A 27,356-nucleotide genomic window follows, 5' to 3' on the forward strand; every position below is an offset into this window, starting at 1 on the left:
AGTCTTTTACATGGACTATTAAAAATGATGAGCCAGTAGTAGCCATACTGGAATGTGACATCTCCAAAGAAAGCCGGAAGGCACAGCCTGGAATGATGTTACTAATTCTGTAGCTGTATAACTAGACATGTAACCAGTGTCCCAGGAAGACACTTTATCCCAGCATTTTGCTGGAGCTTCCTTTCCTCCTCCCAGTGAGACAAGGAAAAGACTCAGACACCTGCTGTTATTAATGGTCCTGTGGCACTTCTTATAGAATGTCTAAATTCTGGTGAAGCTAAACCCTGTCTGAATTTTGCTTTGGATAAATCTCTCTGTGATAGGTGAGTTTGGAGTGTTTTGTGCATGTGTAAGAAGTGTAAATACTGAGCTATGCAGCCCTGGATATTGTATAGCACAGCTAAATTCAGTCCTGCATAGCTGCCAATGTATTTGGCAATATTCTCTTTTTATTGTTGGGGTTTAGACTCTTAGTTAAAATGAAAAATCAGTAATTTTTCATTCTAATCTTTTTTAAAGATGCGTAGAGCTCTTATTTTTATTAAAAATGAAGAAAAAAAGAAATGTAACACTAGCTAGAGGATCAGTCTTCATCAATAACAAGAATATTTCTGGAAAAGCTATGTCTTATACTGTAAAACTTGAGAAAATTATTGAATGACAGAAGTTATAAATAAATGTTTTCTATATTTGGTCTGCATTGGATAATGGGCACCTTCATATATATCTTTTGTTAACCACAAAGAATACAGGCTGCACTGTTGGATCTGGGATGGAAATCCTGACATTTCTATAGTGGTAGGAAATTTAATAGAAGAAGAGTTCTAAACAAGCTTCTTTCCAAACAAAAACAACGCTGCAATTTTCCAGCACTTTGTCCTGTTGGCAGAATTTTACTTTTGACTTAGGATCATTTCACATTAGCTCTGTATCACCCTGACAAGTCTTCTTCATCTGCAGTGTGCATTACTATCTTTCCTGAAAAGAACTGGAGAACACCCACACTAAAAAGCCTCAGCAGAACACTTTTTTAAATGAATATAATGTATTTTCTCTAGCACAGTGTGTATTTTTCACTCACACATATATAATGCCCTCAAAAACACCACATAGCTATGCTGTTGCAATTTATTATTCATATTAATTATAAATATTAATTTCAAATTTCCAAATATCTTAAAGCTCATCACTTATAAAGCTGTAATTAATTTTACTTGGAAATCCAGCCTTATAATCAATCATAAGTATCTATCAGGTTTCTGCAATCTCATCAAATGAATTTACATTAAAAACATTATCCTCCCCTGGCACACCTGAGACAGAAGGGGACCAACAAAACCAGCCTTGAATTAAAAACAAGCCAAAAGGCAGGAATCTATAATTTGTACTCTGGATCCTGGCACATTTCTCATTTCACATACCAGTTATCAGGAGTAGCCTTGTGTATTCTAAAACTGTCCCTCATAAAAAAAATCCAAACTTCTATTTTTGTGATAGGGAAAAATGAGCCCTAAAGCTGCAAAGGTGTCAAAGGCTCCTCCTCCCTGGATCCTGAAGGAGACAGGAGGAGAAAGAGTGCCTTTGAGCAAACCTGACCTGCTAGAGCCTGAGGCAACCAAGATGGGAGACCAAAACATTGGATTGCTTCCTAGCAGGAGCCACAAGCAGAGACCTCGTGATTCTTCTGAAACCCTGGAGTTCTTCCCCACACAAATCATTCATATCCCTCAGCTCTCAACCACAAAAAAATCCTGGAAAATTAACACATTTTTGCCAATGAACAAGAAATCAGATCAATGTAACTTCATTTTCTGGTACAAAAATAGTAAAGCTGGGCTTGTAGGGGAATGGAAATCCATTTCCATTTTTCTCCTTTGGTATAATGTGTTTTAAAGGGTGTATTACTAGAGATTCCATCATCAATATGTTATTGTTAACTTACCCTTTGATGGCTTTATTATACTCATAAAGAATTGGGTGGTTCAACACTTATGACTATTACAGACCTTTTAGCATAAAGTAAAGAGATACAAATATTATCAGTGCTTCAGCGACTAATTTCTTTCCTGTATCCCATCCTCATTGCCCCTAGGGAACCAAAAACCACAGTTGATCAATCCTTATGTAACTTTTAGCAGCATATTTTTCAATAAACCATTTGACTGCAATCTCTCAAGATAACCAACTTGAAGGGACAAGCCTCAATATTTCCATGTACTCCAAGCTCATGAAATTTAAAGCTACTGGTAATTCTGGGAAGCTCTTGGCAGACAAGGAAAAAATAAATTAATATTTTTACAACTCATCTTTCAGGATCAGATTCTGATTTATCTAAAGCACATCTGTTTTATTATGTAATGTATGACCCAGGCAGTTAACTGAAAGCAAATATTAATTCTCGTTTTCCATTCATTTATAGGCAGAACAATGTCTTATCAGCTGTAAAGGATGACACATTGTTGAAGTTCAAACAATTTGATTTTAAAACAGTTTTATTATATTTTCAAATATTCCTAATGCACTTTCTTGCAACTGAGCAAAGAGGCAAAGGATTAGTCCCCTTTTGACTGATGAAAAAGATTTTGACTTTATATGCAAAAATGTATATTTATATTATGTATACTTATATATATATTATTATTTTTACTTTATATACAAAAATATATATTTATACTATGTTTATATATATATGTGTATATATATATGTGTATATATATATATATATGTGTGTGTGTGTGTGTGTATATATATATATATATACATCCACAGCTTTAAAGCATAAGTAGCCACAAAGAAGATACTTTCAACAAAGTTAAAAATTAAATTCCTTAATTAGAAGAATAACTAATACTTCAATGGTACATTGTGCAAAGGCTGGACCATGGACTATGGTTCAATAGTAGTAGGTCCAAAATACCCAGTAAAATACATTGTTACCAGGATGTATAATTTTAAGCTACATTTTGACTCCTGAAAAACTCAATTTGCTGTCACACTCAAGTAAGCTTCAATTTAAAAGCAGTTTAAAACTTAAATTTATCTGGTTCTCAGTAGGCCGTGTAAATGTAACATTTCTGAGCTGAGAAACGTACCTAGAAAATTTTAATTGGAAAAATAAAATTGCCTTCAGCGAAGATAGCTCAGAAAAAGCTATTCAGAAATCTTACTGTGGTAGGGAAGAACTCACAGCATTTCTTTCAGGTACTTCTGTTCTGTGTTTCATTTTGGCAAGGATTTTGTGTCTTCAAACAGCAATTTACAAAGAAGTCCTTGGAAAGGATTGTACAGTGATTTTTTCACAATGGCAACCCCCACATGATAAAAATTCCCTCTCTCTGACATGAGGTTTTCAGGATCCTTTGTATACAGCAATGTTATACAACCATGTGGATGGAGGAATGAGGCACTTCTAGGTTGTCTTGGGTGATGGTTTCCTTGTCACTCCTAGTTTTTCCTTTTTTTTTTTTTTCTTTTTTTTGAGGGAGAGAGAACTGAAAACAAAGTTTGAGAGAAGAGAAGGTATTAATGCTCCTATTTTGCTGAAAGGTCCATCCAAGACATGCAAGGACTTGGTAGTTTCCAGTCAATATTTTGACGGAAAAAGACAATAATACTGTAATTAAAGTGCACTCATGTTTAAAGAGAATTTCTATTATAGACGGAATCAGAGGGGAAATTAAATAATCTCTGAGTATGTGGCAACATGGAGGAAATTTAGACTCAGAAGGACTTAAATGACACCCAGCAGCAGTTATTCATGTGTGGAATATAAACAAGACAAACCAAATGGTCATACTGAGACTGACTTAAACCTTAAACATATGCTTGAGTTATTTCACCTGAGATGAAGAGAACATTTCAGGATATGTTGCAGCAGCACACAGCAAACTGTGTAACAGCTCCAGCAGAAATTAAGGAGAAAGCACATCATAAACATTACACTGAACCATTTTCATTGTGGGAAAATACTCACTATGACAATTATTTCCGATTCAAGAATAAACTCTGTAAAACCAATAATAAACTGGGCCATTCTTAGAAAATATAAAGGTCACTGAAAACTGACATTAAATTAATTTGGAATCCAGATGCTGTAGCATCTCCACAGTAGTTGAATTCAAGAGAGAAAATAAGTCACATTTGTTTACATGTGGAAGGCTCAGGATTTAAAAAGTGTCTCAGCAAAGCATCTGGTTTTCCTCTAATTTCACAGCAGGAATATCAGAGACTACTTACATAGACAAAGTTGCAGAAAATTTAATTACCACTGAACATTTACAAGGGAATTTATTATTATTTATTATTCCCTGGAGTTACCACAGTTGTGGTAAGGATGGTATATAACATCTCTGAACATTCAAGAGGAAGTATAGGCAGCCACTGTAAAAAAAACAAGAAATGTGTATAATGTGTACAATATCTGCAGATCTAAGGAATTTTAAATTTATCCTACAATAGAAATTATCTAAACATTTTTAAAAAGCATTTGAATAGTACCTTTTATGATAATGTCATAACCATGAACTACAGGAGGGCAAAGATGTAGCTTTTTTTTTTAACAAACTGATCTGATACCTTTCCAGAAATACACCAAAAAGGAAAAATAACTGGAGCATTACAAGAATCCTGCAATAATGTTTAGGTTTAGGGTTACATTGAGCTCAGTACTTAAGCACAGCTAGTTCTGACAGAGAAGGGTGCTCTCCATATCGGTGTTGACCTCCACATCATCAACTTCCCAATAAAGATCACTATCACTTCCCTAGGTCAGAAGATGTTTTTCCCTCATTATTGCATTTTGGCAGGTTTATCTTAAATTCATCTGCAAATATGGGCTGAAGACAAGGAGACAATGCATTATCTAATCGCAGACAAGTGCTTATTCCAATCTCACACTGTACTGCCTGCAGTAACTGTATAACTTTCACTTGCAGGGCATACACAGGCAGATGCCATGAGGTATTGCTGACACACAAGGTTATTTCAATGACAATCAGAAAACTAGCAGTGAAGGACACTCTGAAAACTCCCTCATGGGCTTGGGTATCATCATTAATCCTTAAGGAAAATTCTTGGATTTAATCTGCTCATACAAGCAATAGATATATGCCTAAGTCACAAGGCAAAGCTGAATAAAGAAACACAGAAGGAACAAAAAGTACAGCAGAGCTACATCCTTTCCTGACAAGAGTCGCTTATTGAGAGGGTGTTTGGCCATCTTCTAATTGAACAGATTGGCACTGGAGATTCTGGACTACCCTAGCTCCATCAAAACTTTCTACAGAAGCTCTAGCCATGATTTGTCTGTGGCTGCTGGCCAGGCTGGCTTCTTACCGTAGTTCAGCTGACTGGCTATACAGCTCCCTGGCATCAGGCCTACTGCTCAGTTGGTTTCTTGGCTTCCCAGGCTTGTCAGCTGGCAAAGAAATAGATTGTTCCATTTTTGCCAGAAAGGCTGCAGAATGCAGAGCCAACATGTTTTGTTCCAGCACTCGATGAAACAAAATATTGACAAGCTGGAATTTCCTGTAGAATAAAGATTTCACTTCCCAGCCAGCTCCAATTACTATTGTATGGTCTTGTGTAACACAGTGACGGCGTTTATCACATCCTCTAATAAACACAATGCACAGACAGGATGTGAATCCAGGGAGCTTTCCAAGGCTTTGGATAATAATCTCATAGCATCTGCAACCATCTCTGTGGAGTACAATGCATCTTTTGATAAGGTAAGCATGTGATGCTTTCCATGCTGCATTAAAAGGCCTCCTGGGCTGGTTCTCAGAACTCGTCTGATGCAGGACATTACTGGCCAGTTCAGTATAGAACTGTGAATGACATCCTTTATGCATATTGTTTCGGAAACTTACATAGGTTACAGAGCAAACTCCAGGGAAAGAGGAACCAGTAGTAATCGCAACATAGTTACATATATGAAGATTATTGTGTTTTCATTGTTGAAAAAATAGTAAGTTAAAATACCACAAACATGCAAATAAAAATGATTGCTCAAACATGCCACTGGAAACAATGGATTTGAGAAGGATTTGGTGAAGAGAAACCAAAAAATGCCATCACATTATACCATAATGCCATAAACTCAACCCTTGCTGGAGACAAACACCACAATCCAGCCCAGGTTTATGACAAGATGACTCATAGAATTACCCACTGAGATGCAGAGTTCCAGTTTTGGAGGTGTCAGGGGTATCAGGAATGTTTTCAAGAGACACTGAACAGGCACTTAATGGCAAAGCAAGTCAACGCCTGGGTGTGAACTTGCAGCAGCACAAGACCATTTAAGCTGTGTCTGTTCTCAGCTGTGTCTGTGCTGTCCTCAGTGCCACGCTGACACATTTATTATGTTGGTGAACTGGATCAGCAAAACAGAAGGAAAGCACGTTGTTCTCTGGTCCTCTCAGTTCAATCTCATTTATTGCTTGATTTCACAAATGTTCACGCTGGCACAGGCCAGAAGCAGCGCAGACGCAGGAGCAGAGAGCTGGGCTGGAGAGCTGAAGGGTATGTTACAAACAGATAAGCCACTAGAAGTCATTCATGAAATTATTATACTGTGAGCTGTGAGCTTTAGATTTTTATTTTGAGGGAGTGGGGAGGGAAGAAGGAGGGTGGAATACTTTCGAGCACGGCAGATCCTTCCCAGCTTGCTGCAATGGGATCAATGGAAAAGGCTTACACAGGTTTTAAGACTGGAAGAATATGTTCCTCCTATTAAAGGTAGGAATAATACTATAAATTACTCATCTGCCCTTGTGAAGGCAATCCTTATTATAATAAGTGTAGCTTTTAGGATATAATTTCAGGTCTGGCCTGAACTTAATAAAGCTTTAGTTGTAGAGGGACATTTTCCAGAGGCAGTATCATCAAAAAACCCAAAAAAAAACAACACTGACATAATCATGCAGCTGTGTAGTTTTCATGTACTGAGAGGAGGAAAATATAAGTAAGTGACTAGTAAAAAAATGGGTGAAATAAAAGTCACATAAAGCCACAGACTATTTCTTCAACATCTTCCACAGATCTTCAACACCTTTTATAGAACTGGCATTCAATACCTGAGAGACATGACATATAACTCACTCTGAGACAGCCTCTAAACAAGTTGTTCCAAGCCAGTGATCCTGAAGCACCAAGTTTAATAGAAAGGTGCAGCCAGTGAGTCAGGATAGTACCAGGGACATGACAGTAGTTTTGACAAAAAGATTCTAAAGATGCCTATTTCTCATGCCAAATGAGCAGGAAGAAAACATCAGAGATGCATGGTCAGCTCTGCCTGATGCTGATTCCTTTCATGGGGCCTGATCCTGACTCCCACATGTGTGGCCTAGACCCATCCCTGTCCCCACAAGTGTCTGATGCCCCAGGGTTGGGGATGTCCTGGGCTTGCCCTCCTCCCAGGCTGGGCTCAGTGGGATGGACTCTGACTGGTCAGATCATTCCTTGAAAAATATAAAATTCACAGGACACAAAATGCTAGAGCCCAGAAACCAACACTGTATTTCTTCATTATTAATATAAATTTTAAGAAGTGTTACCTGACCAGACAAGCTTCCTGTGCTTTACCATAGGCAGTATTTAAATAAATGGTAAAAAAATAATAATAAAAGAATCATTATTTCAAAGCTATCCCCATTTTTATTATTGTATAAAAAAAAGAACAATTTTTTGTGACCAACAGTAGCATGCCATAGGTTGTTTCATAGTTTCCTGATGAGGGTAAACTTTGATTTTTCTCAAGGTTTTGGCAGGGAGCCATAGGAACTCATTATTCTGAACAGTCTAAGGGGAATTCTAAAACAAAGGGAATAAAAAGCTTGAACTTATTTTTAAAGCATGTTTTTTCATGTTTACATTTCTTCCACAGCTATTTTGTTTTGTAATTTTTTACTTACTGTTGATACATAAAAAACAATGATATATTAAAAACAACAAAACCCTTTTACAGAATTTTTATCTTTCATGAAAACTAAGAAGTGTATTTAATGATGGAGTTGGTTTTGTTGTTAAGCTGAAGATGAGCAAACTGTTAAAATCTTTTTGTTCAAAATACAGTGTATTTCCAAATCAGACTGGTTTCAATGGGTCCTGAAATGATGACTAACTTGAGTTAAATTTGAAACTATTATTCATTTACTATTTCTCCATCTCATAGGGACCTGCAGGACCTGGGAGCATGTGGAACATTTTATTTGTCTGACTTGTGGCAGAGTGAGACACAGTTTATAGCCAATCTTTCATTTATTTTATCTGTGTAGTTTTTGCATGGCTTTGTTGTACAGCTTAGTAGTTTTTAGGGTAAATGAAAATGTAGTTCACCTACCTGTTGGCAAAAATTAATATGGACCCCCTGACTTCTGAAGTGTCTAAAATGATTGTAGAGGTCATGAAAGATAAATGAGAAAGAAAAGCCACAGCTTAAAAACAGCAGGTAGGCAGAAGCAGGAATTATCTAGAAGATTAAGGGAGAGTCAGTAGCAAAAAAAATTCTCATCGTTTTTATAGGTCTTAGGTGGTATCCAGAAGAAAAGTGCAATTTATGAGGGGGTTAGGGTAGTTCTCTTTGTCTTTTTCTCTGTAAAATTCGGTAGGTTAGAGCTTAAAACCACTCAGCACCGAAAAAAATACATTCTTTTAATTTAATGACTTTTTTCTTCCCTAACCCCTTCCCTAGTAAACGAAGTTTGGGAGATTATATATATATATATATATATATATATATATATTTTATATATATATATATATATTTTTTTTTTCCCTGAATATAGCTTTGGGGTCACTTTGTTTTCTGCGTTGCAGAAGCTGCAGCAGGCACTCGCTGCCCCGTCTCCAGCTGCGGAACTCCGGCCGCCCCCAGCTTCACCCTCGCATGCGGCTCTCGGGAAGGCCTGTCCCGATTCCCGGAGTCTCTCCTCTGTGGGGGGACAGAGTTGTCAGCCCACGCTGCTGAGACGGTCCACTGTGCCTTATTCAACACATCTCCTGGCTGTGTCCCTGCTGCCAGGTTAGTGCCTGGACGAGCGGCTGCTGCTACTGGAATGGAGTTTTATGCTGGGAAGCTACACGAGATTACCGCTTCCATCCAAACGAGAAGAAATCCCAGGCCCCTACACCTACACGCACAGCAGAACAACTCACGAGGAGGTGAAAATCAATTGCCTATCTGCTGGCTAAATGCACACCTGGTGCCCTGGGGAATCCGGCAGCACTGAATTTAAGCCGGCACTGTGAAGGGAAGGCAGCACGGGATTTTCAGACAGGATCTCAGTCTTGTCCGCGCCTCGCCCGACTAAATCCAGGCCGCAGCCGCGTGCTGAGGCCGCCGGCCGGGCATGGAAGGGAACCCAGAACAAGTGGGCAGCAGCCCCCGACCCCGACGGAGGAAGCAGAACAGCCCGGCCCCCGGCAGGCACACGGCTCCCGGGGGCTTTGCCCATGCCGTGCCCGCGGCCGGGCACTCCCCGCGGGGGGGCTGGGATGGGCCGGGAGCCGGGCCGGGAGCCGGGGCAGGAACCGGGAGCCGGGAGCCCGTGCGCCGCCTCGGCTGCTTCCGGGTTGGCCGCCGTTTTCCCGCCAATGGGAGCGCGCGGCGGCGGCGGCAGCTGCGGGGGCGGGCCCGGGCGGGAAGCGTCGCGAGAGCGGGGCGGGGCGGGGCGGGGCGGGGCGGAGGGGGCGGGGCCCGGGCCGGGGCCGGGCGGGGGCGGCGGGGCCGGTCGGGCGCTCCGGGCCGCGCCGCTGCGGGGCCATGGCCGCGGGCGGCGGGCGCTGAGGAGGCGGCGGCGCTCCCGGCGACAGCCACAGGTACGCGGCGCCCGCTCTTCTTCCCACCCCCTGCGGTCGCTGCCCCGCGGGCCGCCCTGCTGGGGAGCTCGGGCGCAGGGCGGGGCGCCGCCGCCGGCCTGTCAGCTGGGGCTCGCTGCCACAGGTCGCCCGCGGGCTGCCGGGGAGCCGCATCCGCTGCCGCCCTTCCCAGGGAAGGGTCCCCTGGGGCAGCGCAGCTCCCGCGGGTGACGGGGAGCGGCCCGGGGGCGAGGCCGGGGTGACCCGAGCTGGGGAGGGGGCAGCGCAGCGCTTCGCTCCGGACCCAGCGTGCGGGCATCGCCGTCCCACGGCCCCGATGTCCCCGTGGGCCGGGATGTCGGTCCGCAGTCTCCGCTGGGAGCTGAGTGACTCGTGCTTGTGCAGTCCTAGTCCGTGCACGGAGGCTCCGTGAGCTCACGTTCCCTCCTGCATTGTTTGGGTTGCCGTCGGTGCGCACGGGTTAAGTAAGCTCAGCCTGCTCTCAACATTTCGCTGTAGAAGTGTCTCCTCGCCCTCCTTCCCTCCCTCCCTCCCGCCGCATGTCCTCCTCCCAGTTCCTCTTCTCCCCCAGGGGAGGAGAACAAGGAGCGTTCCTCCTTTGCTTTCTTGGCTCTTTTGAGGGGCTTTCTTTGGCTCTCTTATTACGACCAAAGTACTTTTCTCTGGTTTCCAAAAGAAATCCAGTATGCAAAAGGAAAAAAAAAGGGTTAGCTGTAGATCCGAACTGTATTTAAAGATACAGCCTTCTCTTCTCTGATGTATTGCCAGAGTGAGATAGGGAGGGAAGAATGCCACTTACATTGTATCTGAAAAAGATCAGTGATACTGAAATAAATGGTAACAATGTTCAAAATTTATTCAGGTTACACTTGGAAGAGTCATACATGGTTCATGTTTGTAAGATTTCAGAATCGTATAGTTAGATTTTAGTGGTGGTACTACCTATATTTAATTAATCCTTGAGAACTAAACAAGGTATTCTCTGGTGAAATTTTCTCTAGGTGGGAGTAAGTTTTCTTGAGAAAATGCTGCAGCTTAGAAAATAATAGCCCCACCTTACTGGATGTGGTTCTGTCATGTACAAAATAACAGACTGAAGTACAGAAACTTAAAGGTTAATTGCATAAGCCACAAAATCCAGACCAGTGGATAGCCCTAGTACATCAACATAACATTTTTTTTCCCAGGAAGTATTTAAGAGTCGAGACCCGGGACTGGGGGGAGGCTGTGGGTGATGACTAGCTAGTGATGATGTAGGAAAAGAAAATGATTGATTCTTTTGAAATTACTGCTTCTGTGTGACAGAAATACAATGTAAGAGAATTAAAACCAAGCAAGAAAAGGAGGACCCGGCCTGTCATTATTGCTTACCTAAATGGTGTATTTTGCTCACTTTTGATGTGTTTTGCTTTTGTTGTGGGTAGCTGTGGTTAAGACAACTTGTGTTTCATACCTGGACTTTCAAGACTGCTGACCTGATCAGTGAAACTGATAAATCATTAGAAATGATAAATAGAGAAGGATCCATTAGAATATTCTACCTGCTTGTCGGTGTAGACTTGCTTTATTTGGTTTTTAATAGCAATTGTTTGGTAAGGTTATAAATACACATGCAGGACAACCAGGGAATCAGGCCCAACCAATACAAATTTACAAAAGGAAGGTTCTGCTTGACTAATCTGATCTACTTCTATGACAAAGTCACCCACTTAGATGAGGGAAAGGCTGTAGATGATGTCTGTCTTGACTTCAGTAAGGTGTTTGACACCATCTCCCACTGCATCCTGCTAGAAAACCTGGCTGCTCATGGCTTGGGTGGGAGTACTCTTCTGTGGATAAAAAACTGGCTGGATGCACAGAGTGGTGGTGAATGGAGCTAAACCCTGCTGGAGGCCGGTCATTAGTGGTGTCCCCAGAGGTCAGTTCTGGGGCAAGTCCTGTTTAACATCTTTATTGGTGATCTGGACATGGGGATTGAGTGCACCCTCAGGAAGTCTGCTGACAGCACCAGGTTGGATGGGAGTGTTGAACTACTTGAGAGTAGGAGGGCTCTGTGTGTAGACCTGGACAGGCTGGATCAGTGGGCTGAGGCCAGTGGTATGAGGTTCAACAGGGCTGAGTGCTGGGTCTTGCACTTGGGTCACAACAACCCCACTCCATGCTGCAGGCTGTGGGGAGAGTGGCTGTAAAACTGTTTGGCAGAAAGGGACTTGAGCGTTCTGGTTGACAGTAGCTGAACACGAGCCAGGGTGTCCCCAGGTGGCCAAGAAGGCCAATGGCATCCTGGCCTGTAACAGCAATAGTGTGGCCAGCAGGACCAGGGCAGGGATTGTCCCCCTGTACTTGGAACTGGTAAGTCACATCTTGCATCCTATGTTCAGTTTTGCGCCCCTCACTTCCAAAAGGACATTGAGACACTGGAGCACATCTGGAAAAGGGCAGCAAAGCTCATGAGCGGTGTAGAACACATCTTATGGCTGAAGGTGCTTAGCCTGGAGAAGAGGAGGCATGGAGGAGACCTCTTTGCTCTCTATAACCACCTAAAACAGGGTGTAATGAGGTGGGGGCCAGTCTCTTCTGCCATGCCTGCAGTGACAGGATGAGAGGAAATGGATTGTTAGGCTAGATAATCATGTAGGCCTCTTCCAGCCTTGATGATTTTGATTCTGAAAGAGTGCTGTTCTTAAGGTATTTTTAAATTTCATATTTAGAATGAATCATTCAAAGCTGAGGGTTTCATTAAGCCCGGCTTTTGCAAATCATCATCAGAGTTTTGTAGGCTAATTCAGGTCCATGTGCTGAAGACAAAAAAAAGTACTCTTTTTTTAAAAGAAAGTTGTCTATTTTTGCTCTAGTAGTACTAAAACCACCTCCTTTTAACAACATAATATAGATATACTATTGTCGTTGCCTGGAACTTTTTATTTGAAATTTAGATTTAATAAGGCCATATTACATATATTTTAAATTTATTGTTCAAATTTGTCATAACCTGTATGTGTTGAAAATAGGTGTGCACATGTCCACATATGCCTCTGTAGCAATTGAAGAGATTTACTCAGCACATTTACAGATAATAGATAAAGTTTCTTCTTTTCTGCCAGCTAAGGTTTGTCAATACACACTGACTTAAAGTAAATTTAGGCATGGGATAGACTTACACAAGGAGTATAAATCCATAGCACAATTCCTGTTGGATTCCCTTAAGCTGATTATTTAATTTTTCTCCTTACATATATTCAAACAAGGATACGTGCATACAGAAGAGGTAGCTAAATGGTTATTACATGCTCTGATGAGAAGAGTGTTCTTCAGCAATTCACTGGAAAAATGGGTTTATAAATTTATAGAGTACTTTGGTCTAGAAGGGATCTTTAAAGCCCATCTTGTCCAATTACCCTGCAGAGAGCAGGAACATGTATAGTTAGAACAGGTTGCTCAGAGCTCTGCCCAGCCTGATCTTGAATGTTTCCAGGGATGGGCCACCGACAACCCCCAGACAGCCTGTGTTAGTGCCTCACCACCTTCATTGTAGAAGATTTCTTGTATCTAATCTAAACCTACTCTCTTGTAGTCTAAAGCCATTCCTCCTTGTTCCATTACAACAGGTGCTGCTCAGAAGTTTGTCATTCTTATAAAGGTGCACTTAAATATTGAAACACTTCTGTAAGGTCTTCCCAAAGCCTTCTCTAGGCTGAACAACTCCCACTCTCCCATCCTGTCTTCATAGCAGAGGTGCTCCTTCCCTCAGATTGTTTTTGTGACCCTGCTTTGGATCTGCTCCAGCAGGTCCGCATGTGTCCTGCACTGAGGACCCCAGAGCTGCATGCAGCACTGCAGGTGGGGTTTCACCAAATCAGTGAATCACCCTGGTGGCTACTCCTGCAGCCCAGGACGTGGTTGGCTTTTTGGGTTGTGCTCACACATTGCTGGGTCATGTCCATTTTCTTGTCCACCACCACTCCCCCAAGTCATTCTTCTCAGGGCTGCTCTTAATCAGCTTCTTAATTCTACAGCTTGTATTTGCACTGGAAATTTTCCCAACCCAGGTGCAGGACCTTGAGTGTGGTCTTGTTGAACCTGATGAATTTCATATGGTTCTACTGCTTGAGCTTATCCATGCCCTTCTTGATAATATCCCATCCCTTAGGCATGTCAACCACATCATTCAGCTTGGTGTCATCTGCAAGTTTGCTGAGGGTGCACTTGATTCACTTGGTCTATGTCATTAATGAAGATCCTAAATAACGTTGGTCTTCCTGTGAACTGCTGCGGGACACCACTTGTCACCAGTGTCCATCTGGACACTGAATTGTTGAATACTCTCTTCTGGATGGGTCCACCCAACCAGCTTCTTATCCACTGAACATTCCATCCATCAAATCCATCTCTCCAATTTGGAGAGAAGGATGTTTTGGGGGATTATGTCAAAAGCCTTATGGATGTCCAGATAGAGGACACCTGTAGCTCTTTCATTGTCCCCTGATGCAATTGTTCCATCATAGGAGGCAGCCAGGCTGGTCAGGCAGGACTTACCCTTGTGCTGGCTGTTCTGAATCACCTCCATGTCTCCATGTGTCTTAGCACAGCTTCTAGGAGCATCTGTTCCGTGATTTTCTCAGGCACAGAGGTGAGACCGACAGGTCAATAGTTCCCAGGATCTGCCTTTCTACCCTTTGTTAAGATGGATACAATGTTTCCCATTTTCCAGTCACCTGATTGCCATAACTTTTCAGATATGATGGAGTGACTTGGTAACTACATCAGCCAATTCTCTCAGAAGTCTGGGATGCGTCTCCACAGGTCATATAGACTTATGTACGTACATTCAAGTTCCTCAGGTGGTAGCAGACACGATTTCTTTGCACCTCCAGTTCATCCTCTGGAGAGGTGTGGGAAGGAAGGTTGGCAGTGAAGACTGAGGCAAAGAAGTTGATGAGTACCTCAGCCGTCTCATCTGTTGTTACCAGTTTGCTGGTTGTGTTTGTTGGTGAGAGTGCATTTTCTTTGACCTTCCATTTTTCTCTGACATAGCTGTAGAAGCCCTTCTTGTTCTTTGCATCTCTTGCCAAGTTCAGCTTCAACCTCATCTTGGCCTCTGACCTCATCCCTGCAAAACTAGGAAGCATCCTTGTACTCTTCCCAGAATACTTGTCCCTGCTTCTGCTGTCTGTTCATCTCCTACTTGCCCTGTAGTTTGAGCTCAGCTGCTCTTAGTTTGCTCTCAGCTCAGCAATGCCAGTCCAATACCTTCCTTTCCTGATTTCTTACACCCAGGGATTGGTATCTCTTGGGCTTTATTGAAAGCGTCCTTAAAGATCTGCCACTTCTGTCCTGCTCCCATATCTCTGAGGAGAGTTTCCCAGGGGGTCCTATGTGATTTAGCTCCTTGAACAGCCAGAAGTGTGTTCTTCCAAAATTTAGGGTCCTGAATGTACTCCTTGCCTGTTCCATGTTTCTCAGGGCTGCAAACACCACCAATGTGTGACTCCTGTGGCCCAGGCTTCCACCAAGCTTGTCACCTCTGATTAGATCACTTGGGTTGGTGACTAACAGGTCAAGTGTTGCATCCCTTCTGGTCAGGATTGTCTTATTATGTGTCTTAAGAAGCTATCCTCCCTGCATTCCAGGAGTCTTCTCCTAAAATAGCTTTCTGGTGCTGTTTTTTCAGTAGATTTTGGGGTGGTTGAAGACCTCCAGCATGACAAGAGTCTGTGAGCATGATGCCTCCTGGAGGCAAGAAGGAGCAAGAAGGCTTCCTTAGTAGGCTTCCCTGGATCAACCACCAGGTTGACTTGATACCTTATTTTGTTTCTTTTGCCAATATGCTTTCAGCCTGCTCATGGCTGTTCTTCAGAGACAGCTCTTCACACTCTATCCATTTCTTGTGGAGAGCAGCATTCAGCCACTCCTTCCTAGCCTGTCCCTTCTTTCTTAACAGGCTTTAGCCATCCACAGCCACACTCCAGCTGTGGGATTTTTCCCTCCAAGTTTCAGTAATGGCAACTAAGTTGTAGCTTCCTAGCGGCACAGAGGCTTCCAACTCCTCTTGTGTGTTGCCCATGCTGTGTGCATTTAAGGTGATCCAACTTGCTGAAAAGGTAAAGATGGTACAAGTGTTCAATAATTAATTGTGTGATCAATTTCTCCCCTTTTTTTGGTGTCTGACAATAGTTACTGAGTAACAGGAAAGTCCTGTTCCTCTAATATCCAATGCTTCTGCCATTTATTCCCTTTTTTGAGTTAACAATAGGAGGAAATTAAATTTAATAGTCAAATTCAATATCCAGAAGTAAAAGCAATTTTAAATTGTGGGTTTTATTTATACAAATTAGCTACTTCCAGGCTGTTTTGTTGTCAGTACTTTCACTTCCTTTTCATTTAGTATTAATGTTTGTGTACTTCTCATGTGATTGAATCATTGTTGTATTAAAAATGGATAATAATTTTACATATTAAAAAGAAAACCTTCACGTTTTGCTGAATTGTTGGGCAAGTGGGACCCTTCAGATTTCTCTGAAGTGCGTGACAGAGAGCAGAGATTCTGTAGGTGGTATAATATAGGTGTATATATTAGGACCCTACAGGTTGATGTTTAGGTCTCCAGAGTTTAGTAGCAGGTGACACAGGAAAATACTTAACCTGAAGGCAGTTTACATTGTAACTGTGAACTGCTGTGCCTGAGTAAACACTGCAGCACCCAACAAAGTTAAAAGGTCATCTCATCTCCATAGCATGCTGCATTGAGCTTTGTTAAAATTGCTGCAAGGAGGGATCCATCCAAAAATGTAAAGCTGAAGTATCTATGTGAAAAACCAACTCTTTCTGTAGATGGCTTTTTCTTAGGACAAGGAATGTTTAAAAGTATTTCCCCAATATGCTTTAAGTTTTTATTGGATTAGCCATTTAAGGTTGAGCAGTAGGGACAGGTGAAGTGGATATCTTTTTATTATGCAATACTGCTTTATGGATTTTTTAAATTTAAGCACGTGAGTTTTAGCAGAATCATTGTTGTGTTTAGTCTTCTAGCCATAGTTTTTACTGTGAAATTAATTTTTTATTTGTATTTATTATACTTATATATTATATCTGTAATCTGTGGATCATGCACCTGGCTGCTTCATGTAATTGTCTGAATTTTCCAAACTTTAAGCATCCAGTTGAGAGAAGCTGTCCTCTAGAGATGAAAATGTTGCAATTTATTTGCCTAAGTTTAACTTCTTTTGTAAGATTTTAACAAGTTCATCTTTGTGAAAGTAAGCAGAAATCAAAGTGAAATGTATTCACATTGTACTGAATAATAATCTCTTAGGTACAGATGTACCTAGTAATCTCTTGCTATTGTATTCGTGAAGTTTTACTTTTAGAGGTGCTGGAGTGGAGGAAGGTAGTTACTTGATGATACTACTGATCTTCTTATTTAAATGACTTATGCTCAAGATCAAACCCATATAAAACTTTATTTCTCATATAAAGGTTAAGTATGCTTGAGATGAGATAGACAAAACCAGCTGGTCAGTCATGTGAAGACCCATACTCTGATGTTGTGGTGTTTATTTTCTTTATCTTTGCAGTCATTTTTACATGCACTTGCTCCTTGACTCATTTGTTTTATATAGTCTAGGAGTTCTTTTTCCCGATTAAATTGTGTGACCATGGGAAAAGATTAAGTATTAAAACTTCCACAGAACTTAAAAGCTCACTACATGTTTTCTGTCTTTATTAACAGTCTATATTTATTGCCTATTTTGGTGGCTGCCAAGATGAATGAAACATCACTCCTGCTGGTTAAAGAGGGAAACTTGAAATAAATACATTCATAGCTGTTTTTTTATCTTCTTGTTGTTAGAATTAGACTTAGGCTAAATAAGGGCAGCTGACTCAAGCAGAAACTCTTGTGACCTGCTCAATTGGGAGTGCTGGTAAATGCATGTGGTCTGCAGTGTGTTGCCAGCAGATCCTGGCTGCCCAGAGCAGACCCAGGGAACAAGAGTGATGATCCACGTTAGGCTGTAGTACCTCCGGGTGACAGACGTGGCTGGGCCCGTTGGCTGGGTGGGTGAGCTGTACGTTTGCCTTCCGAGATTGTAAAGGGTGGTTGCAGTGCATTGTATTGTACAGGAACCTGCTGAAAAACCTTCCAGCGTGTGAGTGACAGTGAATCAATATTTAATGTAATGTTCCTCCCCACCCCCAATGCAGCCTTGAAATTCTAGTTAAAGGAAAACATTGAAACTTAACTGCTAAGTGTCTGTGTTCTGCGTTTCATGATGTGTTTTGAAGGTCATTAAGGCAGTACTTTTTTAAAGGCCGCTGTCAGTATGGATGGTATACTGTTTAATCTTTAAAAGCTTTTTATTGTTTTTATTGTTTCTTGTTTTGTCTACTTGCATTTTTAGAGCAGATGTGAACTAAATGGATAAATATAAAGTAATCAAATATGAATGGTTTTTGCAGGCATTTTTGAGCTGACATCTTTCATCAAATACCAAGATTGATAAGATCATGGACATGTACTCCAGGGCTCAGGGCAAGCACATGAAATCAAGAATATCTGTTGAAAAGGTAATTATCTGTACTTAAATAAATAAAGTATTTCAGAGTTTTTCGATCTAATAATGAAGCAAGTGAACTGGTTTATTTGGCTTTTTGTGGGGGGAGGGGTTTAAATATGTTTTAATTTTGGTTGACATTTCAGAGAGACAAAAGAATTGCTTTTGCTTTGCATTCTGGTATATTTAGTGTAACTCAACTGAAGAGACATTATCATTTAAGAAAAGGGTGCTTTTGTCTTTCAAGATGATGTGATAACATTGTGATGTATTAATTTTGTAGAATTCATTTTGCTTATTAGAATATAGCTTTTATTTTAGAGCAGATTTTTTTGAATTTATATGTAATAAATTAAAATATGACTATATTGAATTCTGTGAAGCCTGTATTGGACTTACTTATATTGTCATTAGATCGTGGTGTCTTGTCTGGTTTGTCCTTCTTTTTGCATGAACATTTAGAAAGTGCCTTGGTGAAAAATAAATGTATCTAGCACTTACAAAAGATATTGGTGGGGATTTCTAATATTAAATTAAGTTTATTTCTTTTTTTTTAATTTTGTCACTTCAACTGGAGAACATAAATACCATTCCTGAAATTTTCTTGCAACTTCTATAAGCTCTTAAGTGAAAGTTGCAGCTTATCCTGAAGGAACAAATTTATTTGTCTAACCATATTTTTCTAGGTAGTTGAACACAGATGAGCAATTTTCTATGCCTTCTTTGGTTATTAATAACTTCCTTATTTGCAAGTTACTGCAACAGTAAGAGGAGAAACTGAGCAAGGAAGCATCTTATCATGGGAAAATTACATTATTTTATTTCAAGAGCAGATTTTGTTGTTTAAAGAAACAGTGTCTGTTGTATATGTCCAGTTTGAAGGCAGAGGGAAGGTGTTGTGGGGCAGCCAGGCTGGTAGTCAGTTGTTCCAGGTCCTGACATGGAATGCTAACTGCCATACATTAAGCAGTTTGTAATTATGGATGATAATCTTTCACTTTAAGACACATGGTATAAAACCTTGTATTTTATTTGTTTAAGGACTCTCCAGCTCAAACAGAAATATTCAACTACAGTCAAATAATTTTGCATCCTTAACCTAAACATAAACTTACTTTTAAAGGACTTATAAAATCTGCCCTTTATTTGTTTTTCTGTTTCAATTTACTAAACAAAACAAATACCACCCTCCCTGCCCCACCAGGTTTTTAGACCTGTGGGTTACAGAAGCATCTCTCTAATGACAGTGACCAGTGGTTCCTCACTGATTCTAATAGCTGCTTAAAATATTACCACTGTGAAGTGCTCCACTATTTGCTATTAGGCATTCTGGACTGTGTGGTTCTAGAAACGTTAATTCAACCCTTCCTGCAGAATTCTGGATCTTCCTGCAGCCAGACTCTATTGTTTTGATCTGTGGCTGTCTCCTCTGGATGTTTACCTGTGAGGTGTCTATTTAGATTATGGTGTGGAACTTTCATTCTCATAGAGCCAGGCAGTAGAGGGGTCAGAACTGTTTCACTTTCTATTGATTTACAGAAGATTGAAGTCTGATTCCTGTTCTCTTCGTAATACTTTGTCACAGCTAACAGGAATTGTTGCAGAAGTAGCTCTTTAAAGTCAGAGCACAGTTATGGTGTGCATATATAAAGCCTTAGTTTCTATTTTTACAAAATTACCTCAGAATACTCAGTCCCTTTAAATCTTAGAGCAGATGAAATCAGGAAGAACTGCTTTGTTACTTAAAAGCAGAGGAAGTGTGACTGTCCAGTACTGCACATAATTTCTCTAGAGATTGTGGCATCTTAAAGGTTGTTTGAAATATTAGAAAGCAGTTGTTTTATAAAACATTTCATGAGACCAGATATCTCCTCCGATGTACTGTGATGGATTTGTTGATAATGACTTCTCTATTTGCTGGAACAATGGAAATCTTTTTTGCTCAGCTGAACTAAAGGTGTGACAAGGATTTCCACTGCTCATGTTGGAGCACCTTGACAGTATTTTTGATTTTTCCCTGGCAAAAATTAGTACATTTGAAATCTGTGCTTGTGAATGAAATAGGATTTCTTGCAAGAATTTATGTGAGAAAAGAATACTAAGTCCTAGAGGCCTACCAAGCAGAGCTTTATAGATTGCTTGGGTGTTCTTTGCCCATATGCTGATGTACATTGGAAGTGTAGTAGTTATAAAAAAATCCTCCTTTTGGATAGGAGGATTTCTCTGAAATTCAGGGTCTAGTCCTCTGCTCTCACAAGCACAATTTTGATAACAATAAGAATATCAAAAGGTTACTATATATAGCCTCTCAGTTAATGAGGGCTTTAAAACACCTTCCCTCAAACCTACTGCTGGTTTTGTTATTTTGAGCCACACTGCAGTAATAACTAAGACTTAAAAATTTCAGGCTAAAGATACAACAAATTTATACCTGTTTGTTTATGGATATCCTTATTCTTCTGCTTGAATAATTTCTATTCCTTTGCTGATGTTCACCCTACTTATTTTTTTACAATTGATGATCTGTCCTCTGTTAGCCTTGGTTTTTAAAAACTGTGTAAACGAAGGCTTTAGTCTGCTTGTATATGAAAGCCTCTGCGTTCCAGTGATTATCCTTCATAGTCCTAGTTTCTCTGCTTGTTATGAGTTAATCTTCTTTTTACATGTGGATAATACTGTATGTGCAATTACACAGGATGTCCTTCTCAGTGATTCTGATGTCAGTTCTTTCACTAGAGGATGCGTGTTAAAGAATGTGTGTTTGCTATTTTCAGTGCATTATCATACTGACTGTTCACTCATTGCTATGCCATGATCAAGAAGTCAGTTAAGGTATTTTACTTCCCAGCTTGTGAATTTGCAATTCAATTTTAAAGCTTGATTTTAGTTTTTAAGAACACAACTTTGTATTTCTTATGGTTGTTTTTTAAAACAGTCATGCTGAGCAAGTTCTTTCCGTATGATTTGCTGTTTTCCTTCTTAGATGATGACACCTGCTTACTTCAAATTATCAACAGTCTTTATTTCATCTTTACTTCTTTTCCTCATTAAATTTATTAATGATGATGATGCTTGACATCAGTCTCAAGATAAATTTTGAAGAAGTTACTTACTTACTCACCTATATCAACTCTTCTCAAAACCCTCCCTTTATTATCTCCATCTGGGCAAATCTTCATTTCCAAAACCAGCTCTTTTAGTTAATTCTTTGTCTGGTTTTGTTAATGCTTCATATATTTAAGTGATCTGTGCAAGTCCAAGTGGATGGGATTTTTTCTTCTGTGTACTTAGTGTGCCTATTAATTTCCGTATGGTTATTATTTTCACATTCTGAGTTCTTTTTATATTCATTAATATGATCTGAAAAACATATGTCACTTAATTCCTCCTCATTTTAGCTATGGATATTTTATCTCTTCAGTTGCATAGTGCCACCATGTGCTACCAGAACTGCATATAGTCTTGAATGATGGTCCTTCCAGACCTTAGGGAGATTTTTACAGTTGTTTCATTTTATTTTTCTCTCACTTCAACTTAATATTCTCCAAAATCTTGAATTGTCCTTCACCTCAGTATTTCCTCATATCATGCTCTGGTTGTTAGTTACCCGTTCTACCTTTCAGATGTTGAACTAGGGAAAGGTACTTGTTTATGAACAAGGTGTGTGTAATAGTTTGTAGCTTTAGAAAAGCCAACTAGAGAATAACAATGATCCCTTCAGTGCTCAAACTGGAGCACTGTTGGCTTGCAGAAAATTAGCAGATCATGTATTATGAATTTCTTTTTTTTCCCTTAATTATTATTTTGAATGTTATGACATTGAATTGAATTACTGTGAAAGCTGAAAATGAGATATTTCAACATGCTTGTTTGGCTTCACAAATCACTTTGTACAAGATGAATCAAAGAATTACCAGGGAACAGTCTTTGAGCAACAATTGGTATTGTAGCCTGCTGTAAATTTGGAAGATCCAGAGAATCAGAGAAAGGCACTGACAGCATTCTTAGGAAAGTACAAAGTGGGAGTAAATTGTAGCTGAACATGTAGGGGCAAGGGAATAGATAAAAGTGGAAATTAGGTGAGCATGTCATTAATTTATTTAAAATGACCCAATAACTGCCTAAAATACTTTAAGAAATAGTTCAGCTGTTACTTTTATATAAAAATTCCTGTTTTGACTTCTTCAGTGGCACTTGACCTTGGCTGTCAGTGTGGAAGTCTGAGCCTTGTTGGCTAACATTCTGAAATATATTTTGGCAATTTCAAATATCCTGAAATTCTGTTTTGCTTTTGTCTGTTCATTCTAGAACTGCTTTCCTAATTTTGTGTTGCCATTAACACAATCACAGTGACACTGGCCCTGCTCTAATAATTTGGCTTTCAACATAGTAGCATTTGATACTGCTTTTATACAAAACAAAAAAAAAAAACAACTTTATTGTGGTTTAATGTAATATATAGAATCAGTTTTTACTATAAAGGGATTCAAAACATTCTGTGTCCAAATTTGGCTATCTAGCACTTCTGCTGTTGTTTGAGAAGCTAGGCAAATTTGAAATACTTTGTCATAAGTTGGACAAATTGATTTATCATGTCATTTTTAACAGGGCAGTCTTGTAGAGAATAATTGTTGGGTTAATAATTTTTAACCATCTGATGTTCTTATTTGTCTTCTTAACCTTCCAATTTGCTAGAGAAGATGAAAATTTTAAATTAAAAAAGAAGAGATTGCTGACTTCCTAAAAACAATTGAGATTATATTGTCTTTTTTACAAGCTGAGTGAACAGTTTTTGTTGTTCTGTAGTCTTATTTGCCTTCATAGTGTTGATTCTTTTGTTCTGCTATGGTTTGTTATGCTGGGAGAAAGTCTTGGATTCTTCAGCCTTTTTTAGCCATCCCTGGGTGCTTGCATGTCACCATAACTGTAATTACAAGAAATGTTGCAAGAAGTATTAATATGGAATTAAGTTACTGTTGTTTTATATTCTTCATGGAATGGGAAAGAGTGTATGTAGATTTTCTCGGTTATTTTTGTTTGTTAGTTTGTTTTCTTCCCCTCTGACTTCTGAAGCCACCTCCACTACTTTTCTCGGCTAAAATTGATTTTCATCCTATTTAAGGAAATGATGATACAAAAGTTCCATATAGAGGCTACAATGCAAGGAATAGATAGGATTTGAGTTGCTTCTTGGATTCATCTTTTCTTTTTTTTCTGTGTGTTCTCATCTTTCCTTTTTTTTTTTTAAATACAGAATGTCAAATTATTTTGGAATAAAAGTATTTATTGAAGAAAATTTATATGCTTCAGCTTCATGTTCTGAAGTAAATTTAAACTTCAAACCTGGTGATTTAGGTACAAAATAATTTTAAATAATAATAAGAATAGCCAAACTTGTGGAGAATAGGGAATAGATGGATGGACCATAAAGCTGAAACATTGTTTTCTTAAATTTTTTTTCATTGTTTTTCAGAGTTTTGGTGAAAGTGTCCTGCACTCTATGAAGTCACTACTACACAGCAGGAAAGAGTTATGCAATGTATCAGCAGAGGAATGCTTAAATCAGGAAGAGCAAGAAAATACTATTGAGGTTTGCCATAATATTACCACTTATATATATATTTTGTGGCTATGATAGAAAAAGTATCTCTTGAAACAGTATGGAAAGCTGCAGGATAGTAAATATGAACAATGCTGCAAGTTACTGGCCTTAAAAATCTATGCCCCCTATTGTCATTCTTGAATTTAGTCACTGAAGTCTTAAAAAGGCTGTAACATTTCAAGCTGACATTTGAAATGTCAAGGTGACATTTCTCTGCTTTAGAGGATTTGTGAAACTAGAAAACCAGGGTGTGTAAATAGATGACTTGGGTGTACTGCATTTGTGAGCACTGCTGTTATCTAGGATATATAGATGATATCCTAACAAAGTAGCAGAACACTTTGATTCAGGTCTGAAGATAAAAGCTGAAGCCTCAAAATTGCAGGTCTAGACTTACTTTATGTGATTATGAATGGTCTGAAGGCTGGACAAGGTCTGGATGAAGTAGACCTGACAAAATGGGGGACTATATAGGTAAATCTGAAGCTGTAAGGAGGAATTACTAGAACTGTTTGAGTTACAAGACTAACAACAACTTCCCCAAAGGGAAAAGAAAAACGTAAGAGCAGTGTATACCATGTAACTTGGATTATGGATTGTACAAGACTTCTGATTAGTAGTTGACAGGTCAAACAAGGAGCTCAGAGAAGGAGAGGCTGACCTGAGCAAGCCATGCAGAGAAGCTGAGATGGGGAGAATTGAAGCAAAAACAACCGAGGAGGTGGTTAGGGGAGAGTGATAATTGCATAAGCAGTAGCAAGAGGCAGATTAATGAGTTATGGTTGCCTGGACAACACCAGAGGTTGTGTAACTGAATGGATACAGTCAGGGGTTGAGATATTTGGGGAACAGGCAAGAAACTGAATTTGTGAAGGATGAAAGCTATGACAGATTAAGGTAAGGAGGAAGAGTTGTGCAGTGGAAGTGTGAGCAAAACCTTGTCTTTATCTGATCAGGCAGACCATGCTTTAGAATCAAGGAAAGTTTTTTGTCTTGTGGAAAATACCTGACAAATAGCTGGGAACATGTTTTATATGCCTACAGTGATAGTCCCTGTGGAGAAAGATAGTTGCCTATATTTAGTTACCTTAGGACATCAAGCAATTAAGAGCCCTCTGGTTGAAATGTAAAAGGGTCAATATCCTGTCACAGAACAGGTATTTTTTCTTATGAAAATACAGGAAAAAGACACTTATATGATGAGATGATGTTAGAAGAACTCAGACTTGAGAAAACCAAAATTTAGTTTCTCCTGTACCATTTCCTTTGTACCCATGGCTTAAGATAGCCTTCAAATACAGTGTCTTATACACTTATTTTTAAAGAAAGTACTTGTGATGAACTTTTTATTTCCTTGGCCTACTCCCCAACAACTTTGGAACTGATGTATTAACTTCTGACATGTTCAAGGTATTAAAAGTGATTTTTTTTTATGTGAGACCTGGAGTTTGATCACAATAAAGATATCCAGATTAGCTTCATCATTGAAGCAAAAATAGATGGAGTCAGTAGTGGTCTCTTTGACAGCTGTACAGATAAAAAATGTAGAAGTTGAAGAATGTCCTGCAGATGTTGTGCAGATGAATTATGTAGGAATTGAAGAGAAGGTGTAGGAGTTGAAGAGTAACATTGCTCAAACAGGATTGTTTCACAGCTAACACAGTGAATACAGTGCTGCGTGTAATTTGTCTGGAACTATTTGGAATACTAGGGAGAAGCATTATTTCCTTTATTATCTTGTCATACCTGACATAAAGATAAGTGGATGTAAGCAGGAAAATATTAACTGGAAGAATAAGATCTTTTTTTCCAGGATAATAACCCCTGAAATAAACAAGACAGAATTTTTCATAGTATGATTGCAGTTGAAAATAAAGTTCGTGGTTTCTTTTTTACTCACACTTTGAAAGAACAAATTCAAAACAAAAAAAAAAGTTCAAAATATATTTCTGGTCATTTATTTTTTCTAGCTCTGTATTTAGAGAGATTCTGTGTATATAAAAGCAGGTAGCTGAACCATTTAATAATATATCAGTATAAACATAGTGATGTTCTTTGGAGTAACTGGAGTAGCTGCTGCAAATTTATGAGATAGGGCTTAAAAATCAGTCTATTGCATAGTGCTCTGAAAATATGGAATGCATATAAAACTAAATTTCAAACATCAGTGGAAATATTTAGTCTCTGTGCTTTATTCCGTATCTACAAAATGGAAGCAAAGCTTATTTTCTGACAACCTTGTTTTGAAAATAAGCGTCTTGGTATTTTTTGAGTGTGCAGATGGCCTCTGGATTTGTTGTTAGGGAAATAATAAATGTGAACTAAGGAAATCTGATGTTTGAAACAAGTTTGAGCAATGACTGACTCTCTTCAGTCTGTTTGTTTTGAATGGTACAAAACACCTGTAGACAGAAGAGAGGGACAATATGTGATAAAATATCTCCCTTGTCCACAAGCACAAAAACCTGAGGTAAAACTGATATTTCTGGCATACTTTAGGTTCCTGAGCCTGATAAGACCTTTTTTATTTTATTTTATTTTATTTGGTAGTTTGAATATTTTAGTTCTTTTATGTTACAGTTTTTTACTTGGCAATGGCATGCAAACATGTGGCTTAAGTAATCTGTCGTGTTTTGTCCTCAGGCTAATCAATTTACATGGTACATTGCATAATGTGTTGGCACTATGCTCTATTCAGTATATCCAAATGTGTAACAGTTTATCAGCATGGACAGATTTCAGACTGAAACTGTTTTATATGTGCCCAGCCTGAAGCAAGGACGGATGAGCACTGATCTTTGCAAAATTGTCTTTATTTTAACAGATGTAATGAGGCTTTTATATGTTGCTATGTATATACCAGCCACTAGAACAATTCCTGTGTAGTGAGTTTGAAATGTTGTATATGCTCTTCAGTCTGATCTAACCTTTCTCAAGTCAAATAATATAGCATTACCATTCTTTATGTATGACTGTGTGCTACAGTTTGAGCAAGCTGTGCTGCCCTAAGGTATGGTTTTTGTGGCAGTAAAGTGAAGCTTTAACTTAGTCTGCTGAATTTTTAACTCTTAAATATCTGCAGGAAACAACAAGAAAAAAATTACTGTACTTGAATGTACTCATCTACTTATTTTTCAGATTACATTTATAGGTTTTGCACAAGGGATGGATACTGTTCACTTGCAGGTACAGTATATATCTATATTGGAAAATTTCTTCTAAGTATAAGCTAAATTTTTAGATGGAGGAAATTTGGTGTTCAAGAAATGGAATAGATGTATCTTGAGTATTTAAAAGCCTAAATTTCAAATATCATTGAAAGGTTGAAAGTAATTATTTTAATATGATAATTAATGTTTTATATATATTTACAATGTTACCTG

The 27,356-nt window shown here is 39.3% G+C and overlaps 1 protein-coding gene across 4 annotated transcripts in view; it reads left to right on the plus strand.

Moving 5' to 3' along the window:
• The first annotated feature begins 9,711 nt into the window (after positions 1-9,711).
• The window catches only part of AKAP11 (A-kinase anchoring protein 11), a 43,192-nt gene continuing 25,547 nt past the window's right edge, over positions 9,712-27,356 (plus strand). For all 4 annotated transcript variants that reach the window (XM_021530822.2, XM_021530823.2, XM_021530826.2 and 1 more), the window contains exons 1-4: positions 9,712-9,819; positions 18,277-18,384; positions 23,845-23,961; positions 27,112-27,159. In XM_021530822.2, the coding sequence (XP_021386497.2) occupies positions 18,325-18,384; positions 23,845-23,961; positions 27,112-27,159 (225 nt within the window). In that variant the 5' untranslated portion in view covers positions 9,712-9,819; positions 18,277-18,324. The remainder of the gene's footprint in view (positions 9,820-18,276; positions 18,385-23,844; positions 23,962-27,111; positions 27,160-27,356) is intronic.

The sequence above is a fragment of the Lonchura striata genome, chromosome 2 (assembly GCF_046129695.1).
Source record: "Lonchura striata isolate bLonStr1 chromosome 2, bLonStr1.mat, whole genome shotgun sequence".
Lineage (NCBI taxonomy): Eukaryota > Metazoa > Chordata > Aves > Passeriformes > Estrildidae > Lonchura > Lonchura striata.